General features: G+C 44.7%; 2 protein-coding genes across 2 annotated transcripts; both read right to left on the bottom strand.

The window, feature by feature from the left end:
- Positions 1 to 10,805: 10,805 nt before the first annotated feature.
- Positions 10,806 to 15,936, bottom strand: LOC112181373 (mannose-P-dolichol utilization defect 1 protein homolog 2). The gene is made up of 13 exons (XM_024319743.2): positions 15,633 to 15,936; positions 15,323 to 15,495; positions 14,689 to 14,842; positions 14,287 to 14,359; positions 14,099 to 14,165; positions 13,915 to 13,974; positions 13,616 to 13,676; positions 13,486 to 13,526; positions 13,368 to 13,404; positions 12,833 to 13,018; positions 12,536 to 12,618; positions 11,718 to 12,372; positions 10,806 to 11,116 (listed from the first exon to the last, which is right to left on the bottom strand). Exons 2-10 carry the CDS (start codon positions 15,467 to 15,469, stop codon positions 12,909 to 12,911), a joined length of 750 nt encoding a protein of 249 aa, XP_024175511.1. The 5' UTR covers positions 15,470 to 15,495; positions 15,633 to 15,936; the 3' UTR covers positions 10,806 to 11,116; positions 11,718 to 12,372; positions 12,536 to 12,618; positions 12,833 to 12,908.
- Positions 15,937 to 22,529: 6,593 nt separating this feature from the next.
- Positions 22,530 to 23,087, bottom strand: LOC112181372. The gene has a single exon (XM_024319742.1). The coding sequence runs from the start codon at positions 23,085 to 23,087 to the stop codon at positions 22,530 to 22,532; it is 558 nt and encodes a 185-aa protein (XP_024175510.1).
- Positions 23,088 to 25,705: the final 2,618 nt, after the last annotated feature.

Genomic DNA, 25,705 nt, shown 5'->3' with positions numbered 1-25,705 from the left:
GATACCAATGCCTCATCATTCACATCTTGGCACTTCCAGTCCGAATGTGGTGCAGGCTGAGACTCGCATCGAGGATGGTGCCAGGGAGGGAAACCGCTACTATTGTGGGGTTGGAGCCACAAGTAACCTCGAGGCCTATCGCCGCTGGTGCCACACAGGCGGTTATTCAAAGGAAGCGGCGACAGAACGACAACGATGAGGAAGATGAGGCAGATGATGCGGAGATCATTGGGGCCCGCCAACAGAAGAAGGCTAAGCGGGCCTCGCAGCCTGTGCCTGTGGCTGTCGCTGGCGAGGTGCCGCAGGGCAGCCTAGACTCGTTCTCTGCCTATGCGAAGTTTCTGACCGATCTTGAGCGAGAGTTCTTATTCCATCTCTGCGAAAGGCTCGGGTTTGGTGGGTTAGACGGGCAGTGCGGCCGACGGTCCTCCAGCAGTCATCGCTTAGTTCAGCCTTCGGGCATCTGTCTGTCGGGCTTCATGAGCTTTTCCTGGCGGTGTCGAACCAGCCTCAGATTGAGCGGCCGCTGAGCGAGGAGATTGAAAATCTCCGGAGGGAGTTAGGGGAGGCACAAGATAAGCTGGTGGAGACCGAGCGGCGCCTGACCAAGGCAGAATGTGACGCGTTGGATGCCCGCGGCAAGTTGAGCGTTGCCATTGAGCGGGACCTTGAGCGGAATGACCACGTGTTCCGACTGGAGCAGGACATAGCTCTGCTGCAGGAGCAGCTGGCGGCCAAGGTTAAGCGGGCTGATATCCTTCAGCAGAAGTTTGCCACCCATTTTGCGGAGTTGAAAAGGTTGGAGGGCGAGGTTGCCCGACTGGAAGCTGAGAGGAGCAGCGCAGAGGCCGCCGCCGTGGAGTCGTTCAAACAGTCCCTGGCGACAAGTAGGCCCTGACGGAGGCAGCGAAGGTCGGTGCCGCTGCCAATTTGGACCTGTTGAACAAGAAAGGCGCCATTGACTGGGTCAAAGCATCTCAGTCTGCCAGTACGTCAAGTCAGGCTCTCCTGCCTGTAGGTGGTCCTACCACTGGTTAGTCTGAGGGTGTGTGTTCTGGTAGCGGCGAGAGCGACCATGGTCCGTGGACGACTCTCAGCGGACTCCACTGCCTACCCAGTCTGAGGTGTCGTGTACTGATTTCCTGGTGGCCAACACACGTGCAGATGGCACCATGGTGATGCCGAGCCCTATTGCCCATGGCTCTGACCAAACAAGTCTTGTGGCCGCTCAATAGCCGCCGGTTGATGGTGAACAAAGTGGTGTTGCTCCCAACAACCCTTGAAGACGTTGCCTTTTCTTTTGCGTTGCCAGTGAGGCGCTCTATTTTTTTGTATGTAGACCAATTTTTTGTAAGACAATATTTTGGGTGGGGAGTCCCGACCCTAGATATATGCAGTATTGCCATTTGCTTCTGAAATTTTGCCAAGTATGGGATTATTTCTAATGACATGATTGCGTTGTTTGAATGTTGATATACCGCTAGAGTTTTGACTTGAGCTTTTGCTAATCAACAAAACATTAAAGGAATTAAAATTTTTCCAAGTGCATGATGTAGCGGACGTGGTCCGCCGAATGTTGTTGGCGTTGCCAGTTAACTTTTGTGCTGGACTTGGAGACAATGGTTTGAATAATTCCTTGTTTCATTGATAGCTGACAGATCAGCGTTTACAAAAGCGGGGTTATACCTGTTGGGTAGCTTCCCTTAGCTAAATATTGAACAAAAATTTAGCTAAGTCAAGATGCTCTTGGGTAGCGGCATGACTATTTGTAATAATACCGAAGGTGTTCGGTATTCCAAGGGTGGGTTGTCGTGACGCCATCCTTGTCCATTAAATAGAAGGTGCCAGGGCTGACGACCTCCACAATTTTGTATGGTCTTTCCCAAGTTGGGTGGAGTGCCGTTAGTGGTGGAATGACTTTCTTCATTACCCAGTCCCCCAGTTAGAGGTTCCGGGCTTTGACTCTGGCGTTGTAGAAATGCGATACCCGTTGCTTGTTTTGCAAGTTGTGCCAATAGGCCTTGTGGCGTCTTACCTCAAGGAGATCTTTATCGAGGTTGATGCCTTCGCTGTTGGTCTTGAGGCAATAGGCCTCGATCCTAGCGGTAGGTTAGGTGACCTCAATGGGTAGGACGGCCTCAGTTCCAAACATTATACAGAATGGTGTTTCACCGGTAGCGGATGTTGGGGTAGTTTTGATGGCCCATAGAACTTCCAGGAGCTTCTCAGCCTATAAACCCTTGGCGTCGTCGAGCTTCTTTTTTAGCAGCTTCTTGATTATCTTGTTTGCTGCTTCGACTTGGCTGTTGGTTTGGGGGTGAGCGACAAATGCAAAACTCATCTTGGTGCCCAGGTTAGTGATGAAAGATATGAGTTACTTGTTGTTGAACTGTGTGCCATTGTCTGTGATGATTGTATGGGGAATGCCATGGCGGCAATAGATGTTCTTCCAGTGGAAGTGAGTTACCTTGGCGGTGGTTATTGCCGTTAGCAGTTCCGCCTCTATCCATTTGATGTTGTAGTCTACGGCGACAATGGTGTACTTGAACTGACCCTTGGCGGTTGGAAATTTCCCAAGTAGGTCTAGGCCCCACATGGAGTGAATCCATGGGCCGATGATTATCGAAAGGGGCTCTGCCGGGGCATGGGGGAGATCAGCGTACTGTTGGCATTTATGGCAAGACATGGACACCTTCATGGCGTAGTCGCCAAGCGTGGGCCAGAAGTAGCCCTGTTGCATTGTGCGATTGGCCAGAGATCTGTACCAAAGTGGTTTCCACATTCCCTGCAGTGTATCATTGCTAGAACGGCCTTTCACTCCTCTGGGGTTAGACACCGGAGGTTAGGATGGGTGAATTCTTGGCGGTAAAGCTTTCCATTTTGGATGTTATGGCGGGTTGCTCTCCGCTTGAGTTGTCGTACCTCGACCTTGTCTGCTGGCAGCATTCCTTTGAGTTTATACTTGATGATCTCATCCATCCAGCTGGAGTTGATTTCAATGTTGAAAATCTCTGCTAGGGTTTTGGTGATGCTTGGCTTGTCAAGGCACTCCACCCTTGTGTCCGCTAGACTTTAGTGTGGTTGAGCGGTTGCTAGTCTGGCCAGTGAATCAGCCTTGGCGTTCTTTTCCCTGGGGATCTATGTGATTGTGTGAAATTTGAATTTTTTGAGGAGCGTCTTGACGTATCCCAGGTATACAGCTAACTGTTGGTCTTTGGCCTGGAAACTGTCATTGACCTGGTTAACGACTAGCTGGGATTCGCTAAATATGTTGACGCTGTCAGCCCCTGAGTCGATGGCGAGGAGTAAGCCTGCAATGAGCGCTTCATACTCTGTCATGTTGTTTGAGGTTGTGAAATTGAACTTTAACGCGCATTCCACATTTACTCCTCCTGGTCCTGCCAGGATAACGCCGACGACACATGCCTTAGCGCAGGCGGAGCCATCCACATATAGGTTCCAGTCCGACTGTTGCTTGGGTGCTGGTTCCTCAGTGGTTTCCATGGCGGTATCGTCCACCGCTGGCCTTGAGATGAGCCCATCCTGCTACTCCATGAGCTCAGCAATGAAGTCGGCCACAGCCTGGCCCTTCATAGCAGTTCTTGGCCTGTAGTCAATGTCGAACTCGCTAAGCTCGATAGACCACTTGCTGAGGCGTCCGGAGTGCTCAGGGTTCTGCATTACTTGCTTCAGCGGTTGATTAGTCAAGACATGAATTGTGTGGGCCTGAAAATACCTGCTGAGGCATCTAATGGGGACAATTAGTGCGAGAGCAAGCTGCTCCAGAGGAGTATATCTTGTTTCCGCCCCATTCATGCCTTTGCGGGGGTAGAATACCAAGAGCTTGTCCTGTCATTCTCACCGTACAATGGATCAGCTTACCGCTGATGAGGATACCACTAAGTAGATGTAGAGAGTCCGACCCTACACAGGAATAGAGAGAAGTGGGACTGCCGCCAAATATTCTTTCAAGCTCTGGAACACTGCTTCACAATCTGGTGTCCAGTAAATTACTTTCTTGTGGGTCCTCTTCAGAAATTTGAAAAATAGGAGGCATTTGTCGGTGAGCCAGGAGATAAACCGAGAAAGGGCGGTTAGTTTGCCCTGCAGGCTCTGGACGTGTACCTTCCATTCTGAGGACTTCATGTTGAGGATGGCTTGCACCTTGTCAGGGTTAGCCTCTATGCCTCGTTCACTAACGATGTATCCCAAGAACTTGCTCGTGGTGATGCCAAAGAAACATTTTTCAGGATTGAGGCGCATACCGTAGGCCAAGAGAATGGCGAATATAATGCGGAGGTTTGCCACGTGTCTGCTGGCCTTGATGCTCTTGACTAGCATATCGTCCACGTAGACCTCTATTATTTTGCCAAGGTGCTTCGCGAACATAGAGTTCATCAACCGCTGGTATGTTGCCCCAGTGTTCTTCAAACTGAAAGGCATGACATTGTAACAGTATAGGCCCTTATCGGTTGTGAAGGTGGTGCACTCTTGGTCGCCGGGGTGCATCTTGATTTGGTTGTATCCTGAGAATGTATCCATCATACTGAGCAACTCATGCCCCGCTGTAGTGTCAACCAGTTGGTCAATGCGGGGTAGTGGGAAACTATCCTTGGGGCATGCCTTGTTGAGACCCTTAAAGTCTACACACGTCCGTCACTTTCCACTAGGTTTCTTAACCATGACCAGGTTGGAAATCCACTGAGGATAATTGACTTGGCGGATGAACCCAATGCCCTAGAGCTTGGCGACTTCTTCCCCAATTACAAGATATCTTTCTTTATCAAAGGCCCTTCGCCGCTGCTAAACAAGATAAAAGGATGGTTTGAGGCTCAACTTATGCGTGATGATCTCAGTAGAGATACCCGGTATATCAGCGTAGGACCATGCAAATAACGCGGCGTTGTCTCGTAGAAATTGAGTGAGTTCTGCCGCTATCTCTGGGGCGAGCTGAGCGCCGATGCGAACTGTCCGCTCAGGGTGCTCGTCGGAGATGCTGATAACCCTCAAAGGGTTGACAGTCTCCTTTTTCACATATTTCTCCTCGCCATCCCTAGGATCTTCAAAAATATTTGTCACCAGCACATGGTTTCCTACCGTCTCATGGCGGCGTGTCGACCATGCCACAATCATTGAATAACACTCCCGTGCCAGTTGCTGACTTCCTTTCACGCAGCCTGTCTAGTTGGGTGTAGGGAACTTCATGAGAAGCATGTATCCATCTATGATGCATTTTAGTTTGTTGAGCGCTGGTCGACCAATGATGGCATTATATGAACTGTAGCAATCGACAACAATGAACTCCGTATGTATTTCCGTTGTACATGGGCTAGCGCCAATGACTAGGCCCATGTAGTCAGAACCTAGCGGTTGTGTGACGTCACCGGAGAAACTGAGCAAGGGTTCGTGATCTTGGAGTAATTTCCTATTCCGCTGGAGTTGGTTGTAGCAGCCATTGAATATGATATTGACAGCGGATCCGCTGTCAACAAGGACCCTTCCCACTGACCATTTATCGAGCATGGCATCGATCAAGAATGGTTCGTCGTGGGGTAGATGCACTCCGCGCTCTTCCTCCTCCGAGAAGGTAATGGGTTCCCAACCAGACTTTGGGAGTTTAGCGGATCTCTCATAGCGGATGTTGCAAATTTCTTTAGGGTGGTTAGTGCGTGCATAGCGCTTTCTTGCCCTATGAGACATGTTGGTGATTGGAGCACCATCGTCGATGGTGTTGATGCGGCGCATGGGCTCGATGTTGGCCACCACAGGTGGTGGCTGACGCACCTTGAACTATTCCAACTTACCATCGCAATACAAACTCTCAATTGCCGTCTTAAGAGCGTTGCAATTGTTGGTGTTGTGGCCGTTGTCCTCGTGGTATTTACACCACTTGCCAGTGTTTCTTGGTTTTCTCATTCTTGGGTACTTTCTTGGGGGTGGCGGTGGGATCTGGTCTTTGCACTGGTCATATATTTTTTCATAGGAGGTTGTGAGGACTGTAAACACTGCGTACAGTTGGGAGGACTCCGTCTGTTTGTTACGGCTATTCCCGTGGGATGAGCGGTTGCCCTTGTAATGCTGATCCTTTTGCCACTTGCTCTGGTAGTTGCCCTGTTGCCACTCTCTCTTCTTATCAGTTGGCGTCGTAGTGGAGGTTTTGTTAGCGGTCTCCTGCTGGCTGGAGGAGGGTTGAGTGGACTTTGTTAGCGTTGGCGGTAGTGGTGGTGGTGAGGTCTCTCCTTATGTGATGAACTCTGCCTGTGCGTGGATGACGGCCTCGCTCATGACGTGGTCATATGCAGCATTTGGATGATTGTAGTTGAGATGATAGAGAAATGGTCCCTTCAAGAGTCCTTGCTTAAAGGCTGCCAATGCCATTATTTTATCAAGATCGCGGCACTGAGATGCCGCTGCTCGCCACCTGGTGACAAATGCCTTCAATGTTTTCTCTGCGCCCTGCTTGACGTTGAACAACTGAGTTGTGTTATGATGTCCGGCAGCCAATAGGATGAACCGAGAAAGGAAAGCGTTTGATAGTGCGTGGAATGAGTCGATGGATCCCGGTGGGCACTCAACGAACCAACTCATTGCCTCACTATCCAACGTTTCGTTGAACAAGTGGCAGAGGGTGGCGTTATCAAATCCCTTGTTGTTAGTGACTTTTTTGAAGGTGTCCATATGGACGAAGGGGTCAGACATGCCGCTGTAATGTGGCATCTTTGGTGTCTTTGCATGTGCTGGTCTGACGGCCTGCAGAATCCTGGCGGTGAATGGTCGTGGACTGAACGCAAAGAGCGGATTTGGAATTGGCGCCTACCTCCACTCGGATTAGCCTTTGCTCTAATTACTGCATCCTTTCCAGGATCAAGGAGGTTGCATCACCGGCGAGCGCCACCTGGAGGTTCCACTACACTCTCTCCCGCCTGGGGGCAGGCTATTTACCTTCAGTAGTAGCCCTGGTTACGGAGCGGTTGGTTTGCGGTTGTGATTCTGCTTCTTGTTCTAACATAAGTCGGGGTGGGGGAGGTGGACCCATTCCCAGTATCTCGGGTGGGTTCAGCGGTACCTGCATCTGTATGATTAGTGCAGGTACCAATCTGCCGGCATTGGGTCTACTACTTCTGGTGCTCTATGATTGCTCGCTCTGCGCTGGGTTAGCGTTTGCCTCCAGTGCCTTCTTTAGTTCGTCGAATCTTGACATTAGCATGGCCACTTGCTTTTGGGCCTCGGCCTTTTCTCTGCGCTCCTGTTCGCGCTCCCTGTTTGCCTTGTGGAGGTCCGCCAATGATAGCTCATACATAGCGGCGAGGTCTTGGCCTGGTGGGCGACTGCTGCCTAGTCGGGCCTCCACTACAATTTGAGTCAGCGGGACCTGGGATGTACCCTGGTGTTCCACGCTAGGGTTGACCGGAGTGCTAAATAGTGCACGGTTAATGTTAACCGTTGGGTTAACATTAGTCACGGGGTTGGTGGGATGAGGGTTGGCGAATTGGTCCGCCTGCTCTTCAGCTTTTCCCCCGCTACCGATAGTCATGGTAATTGTTGTGGTGGGATGGCCTTTTGTTCAAGGATTTCCACAGATGGCGCCAATGTGAATGTCTAAGATTCAGCGGTGGTTGAATCTTGATTAATACTGGTTCGATGGGCGGACCGCTACTTGTGGTGTAATCAGTATTTCCGCTACCTGTCAAGTAAAATACAAAGGGCGTCAGAGGGAGACCGCGTTAGGCGTCATATGGACATCCCTTCTTTTGAGTTAAAAATAAAGTGGGAGAAAAATCCGTCACACTGCTTGTCGGTCCTAGTACTGCTCAAATGAAGTCATTGCTTTTTGAAGTACCAGAAGCACTACCTCCCATTATGCCTCATTGACTATTTCAAAGGCACATCACTCGTTTTGCAAAGCCTGCTCTTTAGCAAAAACAGGATCGAGACCTTCCTATGCTAAAGACACAAAACAAAACAAAACATTCCATTCTTACAAAGGATACAAAGAGATGTCTGTGGACCTATCCATCCAGAATGCGGACCATTCAAGTACTTTATGGTTCTGGTGGATACTTCGACAATCTGGTCACATGTCGTTTTATTGTCCACAAGAATTGTTGCAAAACTCCTAGCACAGATTATACGTTTAAGGGCTCACCACCCTGATCACCCTATCAAGTCTATAAGACTTGATAACACTGGAGAGTTTACATCAAAAGCATTTGATGATTATTGCATGTCTATTGAATCGATGTGGAGCATCCTGTACCCCATGTGCATACAAAAAATGGTCTCGCAGAAGCCACCATCAAAAGACTATAGATGGTGGCTAGGGCAATTGGTTATGCACACCAACTTGCCCATATCTGCCTGGGGTTATGCAATATTGCACGCAGCTTTACTCATTCGTTTCAGACCCACAACTAGCCAACCATTTTCTGCGTACTAGTTGGTAACTGGATATGAGCCTGACATTTCACACTTACGCATATTTGGTTGAGCAGTATATGTGCCTATTGCGCCCCCACAACGCATCAAAATGGGTCCTCAGAGACGATTAAGTATTTATGTTGGGTACGAATCCCTAACAATTATCCGCTATTTGGAAACCCTTGACAGGCGATCTCTCTACCCTAGATTTGCGGATTGTCACTTTGATGAGACAGTCTTCCCGTCGTTAGGGGGAGATAGGAAAAAAGATTTTCCAAGGGAACGATAGGAATTGTCGTGGTTTGTCCCCATTCCGTCTCATTTTGATCCCCGCACTTCACAAAGTGAAAGTGAAGTGAAAAGAATAATCGATCTTCAGAACGTAGCAGATTCAATGCCTGATGTGTCTACTGATATCGTAAAAGTGACGAGATCACATATACCAACTGCAAATGTGCCTGCAAGGTTAGAAGTCCCCAACAAGGGGCACGGTGCCGCAGATTGAGGCATTGCAACCGCACTTAGTAGAGGTGTGGTTGAGGCCGTTGCTCTCCAAGGAAGTGGGGGAGGCCACTTGGTTCGATTGACACTCACCCAAGGAAGAAGAGGGTAAGTAAGGCACAAATCAATCATCAATGTATAGAATCCCTCCCATGAGATTGTCTCTAATTATAGTTATGTCCATGAATCAATACTGGAGGACGCTCCGATGTTAAAAATGATTCCAGAGAATAAAGAAATCTTAGAGGATTATGAGAGTGCGTATGAGTTGATAGAAAGATCTTCCATACACATTGATGATATATACTGTTGCTCAAGGAATCATAGAGCACGATGATATCGAACCACGCTTTGTTGCAAATGTCAACAAAGAGCAGATTGGCCTAAATGGAAAGAAGCAATCCAGGCAGAATTAGATTCTCTGACAAAGAGACAGGTATTTGGTCCGTTAGTGCTAACCCCACCAAGTGTAAAGCCTGTAGGACATAAATGGACCTTTGTCAGAAAGCGTAATGAAAAGAATGAAGTCCTAAGGTACAAGGCTCGCCTTGTGGAGCAAGGTTTCTCACAACGCCCTGGAATTGACTACGAGGAGACATTCTCTCCCAAAATGGACGTTATAACGTCCCGCTACTTAGTTAGCTTAGTAGTTTCCAAAGGACTGGAAATACAGCTCATAGATGTGGTTACTGCATATCTCTATGGGGATCTAGATTCAGAGATATATATGAAAGTGCCTGATGGCCTTACATTACCCAAGTCAAGTGACTCTAAACCACGGAGTGCGTTTGCAATAAGTTTGAAACGCTCACTTTACGGATTGAAACAATACGGGCGGATGTGGTATACCCGTCTAAGTGACTACTTGATTGGGAAGGGATATGACAACGATGAATTATGCCCCTACGTATTCATAAAGAAAACAAGTTCCGAATTTGCAATTGTAGCAGCATATGTCAATGATATGAACATAATAGGTACTCTTGATGAAATAAGAGAAACCACGGGCTACTTGAAATCCGAATTTGAGATGAAGGATCTTGGGAAACTTGATTCTGTCTAGGCTTTGAACTAGAACACCGAGTTTGTGGAATACTAATCCACCAGTTTGCGGATCACTACTAGAATTATAGCCCCAGACATCGGTCAAAAACCGATGAGAAATAAAAACCCAACCGATGTCTTTGTGGGTGATGAGAAAGATCCGGAAAATGCAGACATCGGTTTTTAGCCGATGTCTAATATTCGGGTAGACATCGGTTCCTTATAATAAACCGATGTAAAGAGGTTTAAATGATAACAAACTTGCATGCTCTACTATTGTTAAACCCACATTTTATTGTATTTAAAGCTTAAAGAAATATAGATTATATAACACAAGTTTGAGTTTTAACATCGTTATTGATTTAAGAACCGATGAGTAATACTGTTACAGATATCGGTTTTCATTTTGGAACTGATGTCTGGAACTCGGTAGTATATCGTTTCTGACAATGAACCGATGTCTGGATAGTTTAGTAACATCGGTTTTCCTTTCGGAACTGATGTCTGGGACTCAGTAGTATATCGTTTCTGACAATGAACCGATGTCTGGATGTTTTAGTAACATCAGTTTTCATTTCGGAACTGATGTCTGGCACTCGGTAGTATATCGTTTCTGATAATGAACCGATGTCTGGATATTTTAGTAACATCGGTTTTCATTTCAGAACTGATGTCTGGCACTCGGTAGTATATCATTTTTAACAATGAACCGATGTCCGAATATATTAGTAACATCGATTTTCATTTTGGAACTGATGTATCTGTATTACTGGACATCAATTTTTATGGCTAAAACTGATTTCAACTTTATATCTAAACATCACATTCTATAAAGAGGATTCTGTCCACAAAATAGAACTGTGATTATAAATTGCAAATTGGGGTATTATATCTGACATTCATCATCCTTAATAGTTTACAAAATGGGCAAAATAAAACCCCAATTCATGCACCTATATACTACAAGGCTAGCCTAGCAATTAGTATTCATGTTTGTTCATAATTGCTACAAAAAAGTTAATTGAAAGCTAGCCTAACTCAAAATCAAGAAACTGGTCAGAACCTACAGCAGAGTCTGTAAGTAGTCGGCTACTTCAATGCGGACCTCGTCAAGTTGTTGTTGGGTATACCATTTCCGATCCTTTACCGCCCACTACAAATATGTATAACAATGTAAGTCATGACAGCACCACACAAAGCAGCAGAAGAAATTGACCGACTCGTTAACTAAAGTTTTAAAATCTAGAATTCCAATCCTTAGCAGCAAAAACATAAACTTGATTGCAGAAAGTGAGACAAACATAGTAATAGCAATCTTCAATTATATAACAAATCAGCAGCTAGCTAGAAGCTAAAGCCTGAACAAGATAAACAAAAGCATAAATGTATCTAGATAAACTTTCAAAAGGCCAAGTGTACAATATCCGAAATGAATTACGTATGTGTCTTCTAGGTTGATGAAAGAATGGTTAATATTTATCACAACTCTCAATCATTTAAGTGTCATCAAATGTTCAATCGTTTTTCTGCATGTTAGATGTTGATTTACTTCCTTTCCTTTTTATATGATATAATTCCTGGTTACCTTCTCATTTGCCTAATTAAGAACAGCATTTCATGCGCAGATGTCTATGTGCTTTCTATTCACATTCATATAATGTGTTAGTTGCAATATTGGAATCACAGTCCTTAATAAACGAAAGAGTTAAAAGATTCAGATTTTAAATTAATTCATTTGACCAGAAACTACTTACCTGTTGTAAGCCAAAAGGACCCAAAGGCCTTGGCCCATCCTCAATATCATCCCAAAAGCTTTGATCTTCGGAAAGCCACAAGATGACAGTTTCTGTTAGTCTCATAAATAACAATGTAGAAATTAATCTCTCAATTGGCAAACCCAAACTAAAACATCATATAAGTACAAGCATAGCACAAAAACAGATGCCTGATCAATCAAGACTTTGCTTAACAGAATCAGGATGTAAATAAAGAGACAAAAAGCTGAACAGATCATTCACCACACTAAAACCAACTACCAATTGCTTGCATACCGCACTTTTTTCCTTTTTATGGCAGATATGATGAGTTGCAATGTTAGTTTTCATTACATCCAGGATCTCTTATACATTGAAATTACTTCAGAATATCTTCTCCCTTCAACTCAGTGACAATTCACTTTCATGAGCGAATAAGGAATTGAGTGCACTGCACTTTATAATGAAAAAAGAAATTATCAGATGAACTCCAAACCTCTCTTTCTGGGGTTTGCCCACTGAAAAAGGACGTGGCAGCCCCTGTCAATGCCACAGCAACTACAGCACCAACAAGACCAATCCCAGCCCACAAAAGCCACCCTCTCGGTAGACTGAAAGGTTCCCTCCAATCTGCAACAGTACAAGCTAATACAATCTGCAACAGTACAAGCTAATATTAACTCAAAGGATCACATTCTCCAGGCTTAACAAACCCAATCTTGCAAAAAGGAGCTCTCAAGTTTCACTTCTGCAATTATTAGTAATGCTCTGCATACAAAACATCTTGAAATATATACCAAGTTACAAAGGACTAGTACCATAGCGATAAATATCTTGAGGCAGCGGTTGGAATTTGCCGGCAACGGTATACAGAACTCCAAGTATGGCTGCAGTCGTAACACTAACCAAACAAGAACAGAACCAATTAGACCCTTAGGAATTTCTAAATACACAAAGTAAACCCCGAACTGTATGTGAAATAAGCATTTTGCTTGAAGCCAGATAAAAAGACCAAAAATTTGAAGTATGAACATAGACACAGCATACATGTCACCATTGCTTGAATTTCAACAAAAAAAGAATTTTAAATAAAACTAAAAATGTGATATGCATACCCTCTCACAGCCAATCTTGCTGCAACTGTTGAATCCTACTGAAGCAAAGCTCTTTATATCTGGAGGCATCATTCTTCTACTCCGTTTTCTTCTCCTTCTCAGCACGAGATTTTGGCTTTTGGTATATAAGTATCTGACTCAGGAGGATGGCATTTGTTGCCACACCAAGTACAGAGCCCAACAAAACTTAAAAATAATGAAGGAGAGCAAATGAATTAAAAAATCTATAAACATCAAACTCGCAGAAAAAGCACATGAAAAATGGAGGCACTCTAGCAAGATAGCTTAGGGTTTAAAAAAACTAAGTAACAGATAGCATCATGATATTTACTTTATTATATTTATGGTGATGCAAACATTAAAAATGGAACTAAATTTTGTTTGGACCTGAGAACTTGAACTTGCCACATCTACAGACTGACTAATCGTGCAAGTTTTTTCCTTATAATTTTTTTTTATTTGGCCTCAATTAAGAAACATTTACAGTCACTTCAAAAGGAATGGTTAGTTATCACTTCAAAAGTGGGCCACTTACCGCCAAAACCTATTTGAAATCTACATGTACAGATGCACTACCTTTGTTATTCACACATTTTATTATAGTTAATTCATTAAAAATGCAACTTAAAGTGACAGCCAAGGGTCTAGGATACCACTTTTTGGACTTGTTCTTGGATGCTGGTGAAAACTCTCACTGCAAAAGGAAGTTAAATATCTGTGAGTTCCCCGGAATACATATCTTACACATTACAGCATACAGCCCTTTTAACAATTTGAACGTACCCATAGAACCTCCAAAGTTCATACAGTTCGTTAAGAAGCTGAGCTCCCCTGTACTTTTGTTCTGCCCAAGAAATAGTTAATCAACATGAGAAAGTACCTAAAACATGTGTGAACTGAAGAATACATAACAATCAAGTGGATTAGTTGCCAGAGATAAACACAAACTCCTAATTGCAAAATGCAAACATTCAATATGTAAACCAGATGAATCCTTGCAACTTGTAAAGTAAGACATTTACAGACATTCGATGTTAGTAGTAATAATAACCAATTTGGAAACAAAGCAGGTGTTGACTTACAGAAAAGTTCTGCCATATCTGCGGGATCTTGGCAAAGAGAAAAATTGCATGTTGTGATGCCTGTAATAAATCGTTTTAGCATCAGACGGGCTATGATATAAAGAATTATTTAGATCAGAAGGAAAAATAAATTACTATTCATGTCCACTGATTCATAGGCTGGACAGTGAAAGTGGCTACTCACATATAGAGCTTCAAATAGAACAGGATCAATTCGACCTGCTAATATGGTTGGTGCTATACCACAATATCTGGAAAACCATTATATTAAGGAAGAAGTACATCACCATTTTCAATCTTACAGAATGTAGATTAAATAAATAAATAAATAAAATTACAAAAATTAAACTGATTCTTAAGCGAGAAGGATACAGTAATGCCGTCATCCATCTTTTGATGCTCACAGGTTGGGAGTAATAGTACATAATGGCAACTAATATTAGAGCTGTAAAAAAAAAAAAAGCAAAATAGGGAACAGTGTTAGATCCTTTGGGATTGCCATAACCGCTCTTCCTAATGCTACAGAATTGCATGCAACAACACCTAGTCCAATAAGGCCAACAAATGATAAACAAGGTTCTGAGGCTCCTTGTTTGAAAACTACGAACTATTCAACCACTACTATATGGACTAAAACTTTCAGAACGGGTCAAGCAAATCTGAAATATTTAATCTGGTTGAGTATGGAAAAAGCAATTCACCCTTACATCTAAGAAGCATTTCCCGGAGACATGTTAGAGCTGAGAAGAAAATTATAAGAAGCCTTTGGCATACCTTGGATCAAAAGAAAGGCCAGTTCCCCATAAGCTGAGAAGGGAAGCCCTCCATGAAGACAGTATGCCAAAGCAATCATGTAACCAACTAGTTCAAGCTCAAAAGACAAGATACTAAGACCTCTGATACTTCCATGTTCCAAAATCTTTAATATCTGCAGTCGAAAGACAAAAGACTCAGATCACACAGATAATCCTGCAAACAATTGCACAACGTGGCGCTTCCACATGCCAATGGCAACAGATGAAGATCATACATACTTATAAAATTGACAATCAGTTTAACTTAAAAAGAGGACCAATGCCACTATAATGTGGAAATTTAACACTGAATAATAATTTCAGAAAACTTCAGTATCTGAATTCTTTGCTAAGCAAACTGATTCTGGATTTCTCTTCTGACCTACCAAAACCTTCCATCATTTGAAAGGAGTGAAAATTAAAGCGTGAATGCAGGCATCAAATATACAACCCTAACTGAAATCACACAACTTTTTTCACCGCATAATTAATGAAATCAGAGATCTATAGTCTATTTTCCATAGAACACAATAATTTCAACCATGAAACCAATCAAAACAGCTGCGATTGCTTTTTAATTATGATATCGGAAGCAAAAGAAAAGAAGAACGTGCCTGAGGGAGTTTGACGGTGGTGCAAGCGGCGACGATGGCGTAGCCGAGGAGCGTGGAAATAAGGGCAAGCAAGCAATCCTTCTCGGGAAACTGGCCGTTGCTAAGAGCCCCCAGAGCACAGCTGAAATCGATTCCGAGGACTTTCATGTCTGTAAGTATGGATCCAACTCCGACTGAGATTTAAGCCATTCAAAGACAAACCCAACTCAAATACACAAGAATTAAACAAAAAAGACTGAACTTTAGATCAAAACCGGACAGAAAATCAGTACTGGTGGTAACGAAGAGAAGAGAGAGAGAGAGAGAGGACCTACGAGACTAGACGTTGGAGAATGACAAGCTCAGGTCGGCTAATAAGCTCGAGGTCAGATCGGAGCTCAAGCTCGAGGTCTGGAAAACTAGATCGGGGACTCGGGGTCAGAGCGAGGCAGGGGAACTCGGGGTCAGAGAGCGAGGTCGGGGACTCGGGGTCAGGTTGGAGGCGGCTCCAGTAGGCTTAGGTTGGAGAATGAGGTCGGGAGTCGACGCAGGTCAGCTTGGAGAAGGAGATCGGGAGTCGATGCAGGTCAGCCGTCAGCTTGGAGAAGGAGGTCTGGGTTCGAAATTTTAGAGAAAGCGGAAAAAATACTAAGCGGGGGGGGGGGGGGGAATGAAATTTTAGTCCCCGCGTTCTCAAATTTTTTAAAGTTAGTCCCTCCGCATTTTTAAAAAAATTTCGAACAAAACCTTTCTCATCGTTTCAGTTAGTGACTGATGTCTATAATACTAATAGAAATCGGTTTTTTGACAAACTGATGTTAGAATGATTTTTAACATCAGGTGCAATCCTGACCGATTTAATAGTGGCGATGTCTAATGACATTATTCTAGTAGTGGATGTCCAAAATTCAGGCGAAATAACATGGACAAAGCGCATCATGGACAAACCATGATCGGTCGAAGTTTGGATGCAAGGAAATATCCATTTCGTCCAAAGGAAGATGACGAAGAGGTGTTGGGAGCTGAAATTCCCTATCTAAGTGTAATAGGCGCATTATTGTACTTAGCCCAATGTACTCGACCAGACATTGCATTCTCAGTGAACTTGTTAGCTAGATTTAGCTCAGCGCCAACGTAGCGTCACTGGAATGGTATTAAGAACATTTTCGACACCTAAAAGGAACCATTGACTTGGGACTGTTCTTTCCCTATAGAGAGACAAGAGGGACAGCATATGGAACTGCAATCCCTAAAGGAAATGTTGATGGCGAAAGCGCCACTCCCTACACTAAAACGCCAAATGATGTTTTGGTTAGTTTTCCTGATACTGGGTACGTCTCTGACCCACATAAAGATCTTTCCCAAACTGGTTATGTATTTACCAATGGGAACACGGCGATATCTTGGAGATCAATCAAGCAAACCCTTGTGGCTACCTCCTCGAACCACTCAGAGATTATTGTTGTACATGAGGCGGTTCGTGAGTGTGAATGGTTAAGAACTATCATTGCACATATTCGAGGGATTAGTGGTTTGAGTTCTACCACTGAAGAGCCTACTTGCATTTATGAACACAATGCAGCTTGCATCGAATAGATGAAGCTAGGTTATATTAAGGGTGATAACACAAAACACATATTGCCAAAGTTGTTCTACAATCAGCAACAACAGGCTCTCCTCAAGATTTAAGTGAATCAAGTAAGGTCTGTGGAGAATGTATGATGGACGCCTTCTCCAGATACAACCAAATTAAGATGAACCCCGGTAACCAAGAGTGCACCACCTTCACAACCGACAAAAGCCTGTATTGCTACAATGTCATCCATTTCAGGTTAAGAACGCCAAAGCAATATACCAGCGGTTGATGGACGCCATGTTCGCGGAGCATCTCGACAAAATAATAGAGGTATACGTAGACGACATGCTTGGCAAGAGCATCAAAGCCAGCAGACATGTAGCAAACCTCCACATTATATTCGCCATTCTCTTAGCCTACGGTATGCACCTCAACCCTGAGAACTGCTTTTTTGGCGTCACTGCTAGCCAGTTTAATTCTGGGCTACATCGTTAGCGAACGAGGCATAGAGGCCAACCCCGACAAGTTACAGGCCATCCTCAACATGAAATCCCCACAATGGAAGGTGCATGTTCAAAGCCTCCAGGGCAAGCTAACTGCACTATCATGCTTCATCTCCAAGCTCATTGACAGATGCCTCCCATTCTTCAAAGCCATGAAGAGGACCCACAAAAAGGAAATTGATTGGACTCCGGACAGCGAGGCGGCATTCCAAAGTTTAAAGGAATACTTAGCGGCAATTCCACTCCTCTCCATTCCAGTGCAGGGTGAGATACTATACATATACCTCGCGGTATCCACATCGGCGGTAAGCTGCTCCATAATACGAAGAGAGGGACAGGACGAGCTCCTGGCTGAGGTATTTCTGGTGGCTTTCTCTGGGTACCTCACATAGAATGCTATACCACCTGGGGTACCGATCCAACTCCTAAATCATGTACCAGGAACACAACGTTAGAGGGATAAACCGTACCAGACGGTTTATGCCTCTTTGATGCCTGAGTAAGATACTAATATATAAATGAATCAAATAATAGTAAATAAAGGAATTGTTACCCCCGAAAAGGTGGTTGGGCTGACTCCTTATACGAGGGCATGGGGAAGGAGTATCCATTCTCCTTAATGTGGGACATAGGTTGTCCGTTTGTAGTTCTGCTTTTTGATGTCTTCTTCGATGGAATGTGCTGGCCGGGTCCGAGGCCCTGGGTGTCCGTGGTGTCGCCCATGATGAGCACCATCATGGTGGGTTGTGAACCCGGCCCATGGCATGGTATCTAGGTATCCATACGAGCCTCAGTTGATAGTGCCAAACCTAGTAAAGTGTTCCCTAGTATGTACAAGTCCCCCAAGTTCCAGTTCAAGATATTTCTTGGGTGGGGACTTGATAGATTTTGGCACAGGGTTTGGCTCTAGTGTGCCTATGGGGAGTCCCCCAAGTTCTCGTGCAAGAGATGTCTTGAGCGGGTTGTTCTACAGGTGGGGAATAGGGCTTGAGTCTCGTACCCGATAAGTTTTTTGTGGCCTTGGGCCTCTGGTACCCGGTAGGGTTTGTGAGGGTTGCACCTCTGATACCCAATAGGGTGGGGCTGAATCTAGTATACCTAGTGGAGTAGATAGGCCTAGGGCCTCTTGTACTAGATGAGGTGAGTGAACCTTTGATCCCGGTGTAGGTGGGATTGAGAGATTGAGTCTCGTACCCGATAGAGTTTTTGTGGCCTTGGGCCTTTGGTACTCGGTAGGGTTGTTCGTGCATGTCAGCCACGTGGGACGTAAAGAGTGGGTGGTGCAATAAATGCCCATCCCATTGACTGATAGTTTCAAGGCGTGGAGAGAGGATGTGGGACACATGGAGTGATACTACGGTTGAAGGCTTTTTGTCTTCAACGGATGTGATTGCTCGCAGGTTGAATTTAAGAGGGAAATCGACTGTCTCCTTTCACTTTTTGTGAAAACTCAAACTCTCTAAAAAGGGTCCGACGGTTTGCAGTAAGAGGAAAAAGAAAACGATCTTGGGGAGAGGTGGTGTTGGTACTTCTGGAGGGAGCGAACGATCGACTACTGAAGAAAAGGTCAAATCCCATCTGCAGGAAACATAGTATGGTTTTTGTTTGCTTGTGTGATTTTGTTGTTTGTTTTTTTTTGTTTTTGTTTTTGTTTTTGTTTTTGTGTCATGGATGTGTTCTGGTTTCTGTTATCCCCCCTGGGTTTTGTTTGTGTTTGTAATGAAAAAGGAATAAGAATAATGCTGGTGTGGGTTGCCTGTAGGTAGTGCTTTGGGAAAGAATTGGGAAAGAAAAATTGGGTTTCTCTGGGGTTTTTGTTTTTGTTTTTTGGGTTTGTTTGGTTTCCTGGGTTTGAAGTGGGGAACGATCCGCGCTTCAACAAAGCCGTAGATCTAAATTCCTAGGCTGACCCTTGTGTTTCTGATTCCAGATAGCGAATTTAAGGCTCGGGTTCACATAGCTCTAGGATGGAATTAGAAACCAAGGCTGGGGACGTGGGATCGTCCTATCAATTTTCTGTGAGAAAAGCAGAAGCAGATATTGACGGGTACCTGGTAGGCAGTAGTGCTCGTATGAGGTTGGCAGAGAACACCAGATCTTCGACTGGGGTGTTCTCGGAGAGTAGTGAGAGTACTGATGTAGATGACAGCAAGGATGATTTTGGGGCGGAGGTGCAAGGAGTCACAGTAGCCATTCCCGAGGGCATACCTAAACTGAGATATACGCTAGTGGACAGGACTATGTGCGACTAGCCTGGGAGAAGTATAACAATGAAGGAGATCAATACGATGAGGATGAAATGGGGAATATCAGACGTGGTAGAACTCAGGCCTCTAAAGTCTGGAGAGATGGCAGCAATACCACCTCCGGGATGGGTGGCGCTGCACGAGAACCAGTTCCACCAAGGGCTGTCATTACCACTGCCCCGGTGCCTACAATATCTGTTGAGGATGCTAAACCTGTCACCGGGGCAGTTGACTCCGAATGCCTGGCGACAAATTTTGAGTATGATGGCAATGTGGGACTTCTGCCAGCAAAGGTGGCCCACCATCAACGAATTTCGAGCCGTGTACTGGGTTTTATACTCAAGGAAACAGTCTTGTCAAGGTACGGTGACGTTCGCCGCTCGGGACTATGAGCCTCTAGTTACCGACATGCCAACCACTCAAAGCAAGAAGTGGAGGAACAAGGTATTTCTTGCTGGAGGGCAATGGCAGATTAGAAATAAGAAATGGCACTTAACGGGTACGTTTCAGGCCATTGGGGATCAGTCATACTCATTGTCGGAGGTCTAGAGAAAACGGGTAGCCCGGGTATACGTTGTATGGAGTGAAGAAGAAAGAAGCTCCTATAGGTTTATTCGGTACTCCATACTAGATAGGCTAGGCATAGGAAGACTACTCGGTAAGGCTGGTTTTTCTAGAAAAAAAAAAAAAAATTGAACTCACTAGTGTTTGAGGATTGACCTTTCAAATTGTTTGTAGTGAAAGTGCCGAAGAGGAAACCCGGTAAAGGTAAGGAGGATGACAAGATCAATGAAAACAAGTTGATGGACATCCTCATAAGCCAAGGAGAGGATGCCCTTCACATTGACGTTGACCTGGTGTAGAAGGCTACGGGTCGCTCAATTGAAGAATATCTTCTCGAGATTCCTGACGAGGGGTATGGTAACCCTGATCCTAAAGCCCCATTACTCAGAGCGAGCAGCCTACTGCCGGGGACGTAATTACCATTGCTGATCCCGGGAGAGGAAAGGCGCCCGTGTCTGGCTCTTTCTCTTCCCGTTCCACTAGGTCAGTTGGTAGTGAGGAGGCCTTGCTTCTAGGTGAGAAGAAGAGGTTCCATCGGCACAGACATCGGAGCAGGGACAAGGAAGAGGTTACCTACACCAGCCGAGACGTGAAAGGGACGGGACCCAAGAGGCAGAAGAAAAGTCACCCTCCGGGACTGGAGCCGTCATTGTCCCTTGGGTTGCTATCTCTGGCCATGCCACTAGTCCCCAAGAAGCCCATCAAGCAATTGTTGGACGAGTACGGGGTTGCTGATGAGAAGTTCGTGTGCTCTATGCTCGCCGATCTAAAGGATGTAGACCTCGACCGGGTACGAGCGAAAGAGAACACCCCCTAAGAAAATCGGCGTATCGCCCGAGAATCAATGATGCGGGTACTAGTATTTCTATATTATAAATTATTTGCCAACTGTTTGCACTATTCGTGTGTACTGACGGGATGTCACAGGCATTGTTCAAATGTATACGCAATCGATGTTAGTGAGGAAGATACGCAACTGAATGAGGAGGTTAGTAACCTCTCCGGGCAAGTGAAGTATCTTCACAGGGAGAAGGCAAGGCTGGAGAAGGAGCGGGACTCCTTGAATAGAAAGGTGGAGTACTTAACTCCAAAGGTAACCGAGCTGGAGGCGGCGAAGAAAAGGATCTCGGAGCTTGAAAGCGAACTTGCTGGGGCAAAGACTGAGATAGGAAGTGTCCGGGACTTCGTGAAAGAGGCTGAAGAATCTGCAAAGTCATGGAAGGCCAAAATAGAGCATCTTGAGGAGCGCCTTCCCATTGAAAGTCAAGAGGCTGTTGCCGGGTTCAAGGACTCCCAAGAGCTTGACAAAGCCGTGATCATAAAGTACAAAGAGTGGGTGGCAGCTAGGTACTTGGATGAAGCCAAATTCAGGCAGAGACTGCTTGAGAAAAAGAAGAAGGAACAAGAGGCCAAGGAGAGAGAACTGGGAAGCAAGAGTGCTAGACCCGAGGGAGGGGCAACTGGTAGTCATCCTGATGTTCATAATTAGGAAGTTTGCCTTCTGGGGCCTTTATTTTGTTACACCCATTTTTTGAACAATGGCTTCAAGCTGGTATTGGGGTAGTCCCTAGTTGATTTCCTTTGCTCTGTAGTGCGGGGTTGCTTTTGTTTTTGAATGGAAATGTTAAAAGGGATTAAGATTGCTTGTATTTTATGCCTTGTCAAAAAATGTATGTTTAAATTAGGGCTAAATACTAGTTACTACCCTGTGATTTAGGTCCAAAATCAATTCAGTCCCTGGACTTCTAATTTCATCAAAAACACCCCTGCACTTTCAATTTTGATCTAATAAGTCCAATTCATTAATATTCTGTTATGAGTTCAAGTTATAGTTGGATTATTTGTTAAAAAACTATTTATTTTATAGTATGACTCACTCCTAAATTGACTATGCAAGCCACCTCGACACTACATCATAAAACATAGGCCATATATGAGCCACATTAACAAGTTAAATAACTTCAATTATTGGAAAACTAACAAATTGGACCTATTATATCAAAATTGAAAGTGCAGGGGTGTTTTTGATAAAATTAGAAGTTCAGGGACTGAATTGATTTTGAACACAAACTATAGGGTAGTAATCAGAATTTAGCCCTTTAAATTACTTATTACCGGAATCAAGTAATTAACAATATAGCTTGATTCTCGGAATGTCCGGTGACAAGAAAAAAAATGCATGCAATGGTCTGAATAATCCATTTTTTCATTCAAAAATTGCACTTGATGGCTCATATAAAATAAGTACCCGATGGGTAGCTTGCCATAGCTGGATGATCAAAAGCTAGGGTAAGATGCTCCAAGAGCTATTTGTAATAGTACCGGAGACGCTACGTGTTTCATGGATGTCGGGAAACGACTCTATCCATGTCACGGAAGTAAAAGGTCGAGGGGCCTACCTCTTCGATGATCTCGTACGAGCCTGTCCATGAAGGATCCAGTCCCTGGGGTTCTGGGTAAACCTGTTTCATGACCCAGTCCCCCAACTTCAGTGTCCGGGACTGTACCTTGGCATTGTGATAGCGAGCTATTCTCCTTTTGTTTGAGAGATTATGCATGTGTGCTACATCCCTTTGTTCTTCGAGCAAATCAGCATCAAGTTGTAGGCCCTCTGCATTGGTACCCGTATCAAAGTACTGGATCTTGGTGCTTGGGATTTGTGTTTCGATGGGAAGGACTGCCTCAGACCCAAAAACCATGCAGAAAGGGGTCTCTCCGGTAGCCTCTATCGTCGTGGTCCTGATAACCCATAATACCTCCGGGAGTTTAGAGGCCCAAAGACCCTTGGCATCGTCGAGCTTCTTTTTTAGTATTTTCTTGATTATCTTGTTGACGGCTTCAACTTGACCATTAGTCTGTGGATGAGCTGGGGATGCATAGAGGATTCTAGTGCCCATGTTCTCGGTGTAAGTTCTGAGTTCATCGTTGTCAAACTAGGCCCTGTTGTCCGGGACTCCAAATCTGCAGTAAATGTTTTTCCACATAAAGTTCTTCACTTTCTCCGTAGTGATAGCGACGAGAGGTGCCGGCTCTACCCACTTTGTTTTGTAGTCAATAGCTACAATGGCGTACTTGAATTGTCCCACTGCTGTAGGAAGCTTACCGATCAGGTCCAGGCCCCATTGGCAGAAAGGCCATGGTGCGAGGAGGATGGAGAGAGCAATAGGCGGTGCCCTTGGAATATTCGTATACATTTGGCACTTAAGACAAGAGCTTGATATTGTTTGAGCTAGGGCCGACATGGTTGGCCAAAAATATCCAGCCCTCAGGGTCTTGTGTGCTGCATACACCAGCGTGTATGTCTTTCATTATCTTGTGGTCGTCCTCTGGTGTCACACACTTGAGGTTGGGGAAGTAATGACCTCTTCTGTACAATTTTCCATCCATGATTGTGTAGCGAGCTGACCTCAATTGGAGTCTCCTGGCCTCAACCTTGTCGTCCGGGGCCAAACTATCAACCATGTACTTCAAGATTGGATCCATCCAAGGGGCAGTGTGGTCCACCATAAATATTTCTGACACCGTTTTAGAAGTGCTCGGCTTTTCCAGTATTTCGACCTTGGTAGCCCCGTATGCAGGACTTAGAGAAGTTGCCGCAAGCTTAGCTAGGGCGTCTGCTTTGTCATTTTTTGCTCTAGGTTATTGAGTGAAGATGTAGGAGGTGAATCTATGAGCTAATGCTCGGGCTAGGGCCTAGTAAGAGGACATATGGGGCTCTTTTGCCTCGAAGTTACCGCTAATCTGATTCACAACCAACTGGGAATCGCTGAAGATATGAAGGTGCTGGATGCCTAGTTCCCAGGCGATCTGGAGACCTGCTATGAGTGCCTCGTACTCTGCGGCATTATTGGATGCCTTGAAGGCAAACGTGAGGGCGTACTCGTAGACTTTATCCTCCGGGCTGATTAGCAAAATACCAGCACCACTTGTCTTCCTATTAGATGAGCCATGAAAGTACAATCGCCAAATGCTTGGTGGTTGTGGGTTAGGGACTGGTGGTTCAGGTGTTCCCATGGGTGGATCATGGGAGGGAATAAGTTCATAAATGAAATCTGCAGCTGCCTAGCCCTTAATAGTTGTCCGGGGCTTGTACTTGATGTCGAACTCTCCCAATTCGATGGCCCATTTAATTAATCTTCCAGATGTCTCTGGTTTCTGCAAAACCTGCCTTAATGGGTGATTAGTGAAAATGGTGATCGAGTGTGCCTGGAAGTAGTGTCTGAGCATTCGGGATGACACTAGGAGGGCCAATGCTACCTCTTAATGTCCGAGTACCTTGATTCTGCACCAGTAAAACCTTTTCCAGCTTAGTACACCAGGTACTCACAATTGGAATCCCGCCTGATCAGAGCAGAGCTTACGGCAGTCGAAGATGCCCCGAGATATATGTAAAGCATTTCTCCGAGAACAGGTTTGGACAGCAGTGATACCGTTGCCAAGTATGCCTTTTGGCTGAGAAAACCGGCTTCGTGCTCAGCGGTCCAAGCTATTACCTTGACTTGCTAGGTTTTCAGTGACTTAAAGAAAGGAGTATTATACTTGTCCGTGAGTCTTGAAATGAATCTTGACAGATCGTCCACCTTACCCGTAAGGGATTGAACCTCGTTCCGGTAGGTGGGGGACATCATGTCTAATATAGCCTGCACCTTTTCTGAGTTCGGCTCTATTCCCATGTGGCTAATGATGTACCTGAGGAACTTCCCTACTTCAACCCCAAAAATGCACTTCTATGGGTTGAGCCGCATACTATTGATAAGTTAGTTACGCGGCCCTGGGATCGGGTCGGTTCCAGTTAAAAATCTGTGGAACCAAAACAAAAATTAACAACTATAATTGGTTCGGTCTCCATGTCAAAAACTTTTGGAACTGTTTTGAACCCGAACCGAATATAGTCAGTTCGGTTCAAGTCTTTTTCCGGTTCCTAAACATAGTTAACCTGTCTGAGGTGACCTACTATTTTCAGCCATTTTCAGAGACTTGAAATGCCTGACTGAGCCATTCATAATACTCCAGTACATACCAAACATTCAAATAACAACTTCAAATGACAACAAAGTTAGGTTATAACCTATAAACGACAACACAGTTACAAACTACAAAGTCTTTAGCAAATTTCATAGACTTGGAAAAATTAAAATGATTTGAAGTAGAAACTGAGAAAGCATGGAAACTCATAAAGCAGCATGCAGCCACATAGATGCTCAGCAATTAATCAATCCAACTTTCTGCATCTTGTCAACTTTATGGAATGAATCATAGAAGAGGGCAAAAAGGTAGTAAGCATGGAGAGAGAATGAATCAACTTTCTTTCTTTGTTGTTTAATTTTCTGGAACTTTATGGAAAGGGGGGAGAGATGAAGGGAGAGAGAAATTAATCACGGATGACCCACCTCAGCAACAAAGCATTTCAGCCAAAAAAAAGAAGAAGAAGATTTTTTACCAGTTCTGGGTTCCACATGAACTCATGAACTGCTTAGATTTAGGTGTGCAAGCAGTCGAATTCTCTATCCTGAAT

This window comes from Rosa chinensis, unplaced genomic scaffold (genome assembly GCF_002994745.2).
Source record: "Rosa chinensis cultivar Old Blush unplaced genomic scaffold, RchiOBHm-V2 RchiOBHmChr0c32, whole genome shotgun sequence".
NCBI classification, from domain to species: domain Eukaryota; kingdom Viridiplantae; phylum Streptophyta; class Magnoliopsida; order Rosales; family Rosaceae; genus Rosa; species Rosa chinensis.
This window is presented reverse-complemented; position numbering and strand designations above follow the sequence as displayed.

Coding starts and splice junctions, on each gene's coding strand:
- LOC112181373 (XM_024319743.2), bottom strand. CDS start 15,469: ATGAAAGTCCTCGGAATCGATTTCAGCTGTGCTCTGGGGGCTCTTAGC. Junction 14,843..15,322: donor CCACCGTCAAACTCCCTCAG/GCACGTTCTTCT, acceptor TTTCGACTGCAG/ATATTAAAGATTTTGGAACA. Junction 13,527..13,615: donor GAACTTTGGAGGTTCTATGG/GTACGTTCAAAT, acceptor TTCCTTTTGCAG/TGAGAGTTTTCACCAGCATC.
- LOC112181372 (XM_024319742.1), bottom strand. CDS start 23,087: ATGGGCACTAGAATCCTCTATGCATCCCCAGCTCATCCACAGACTAAT.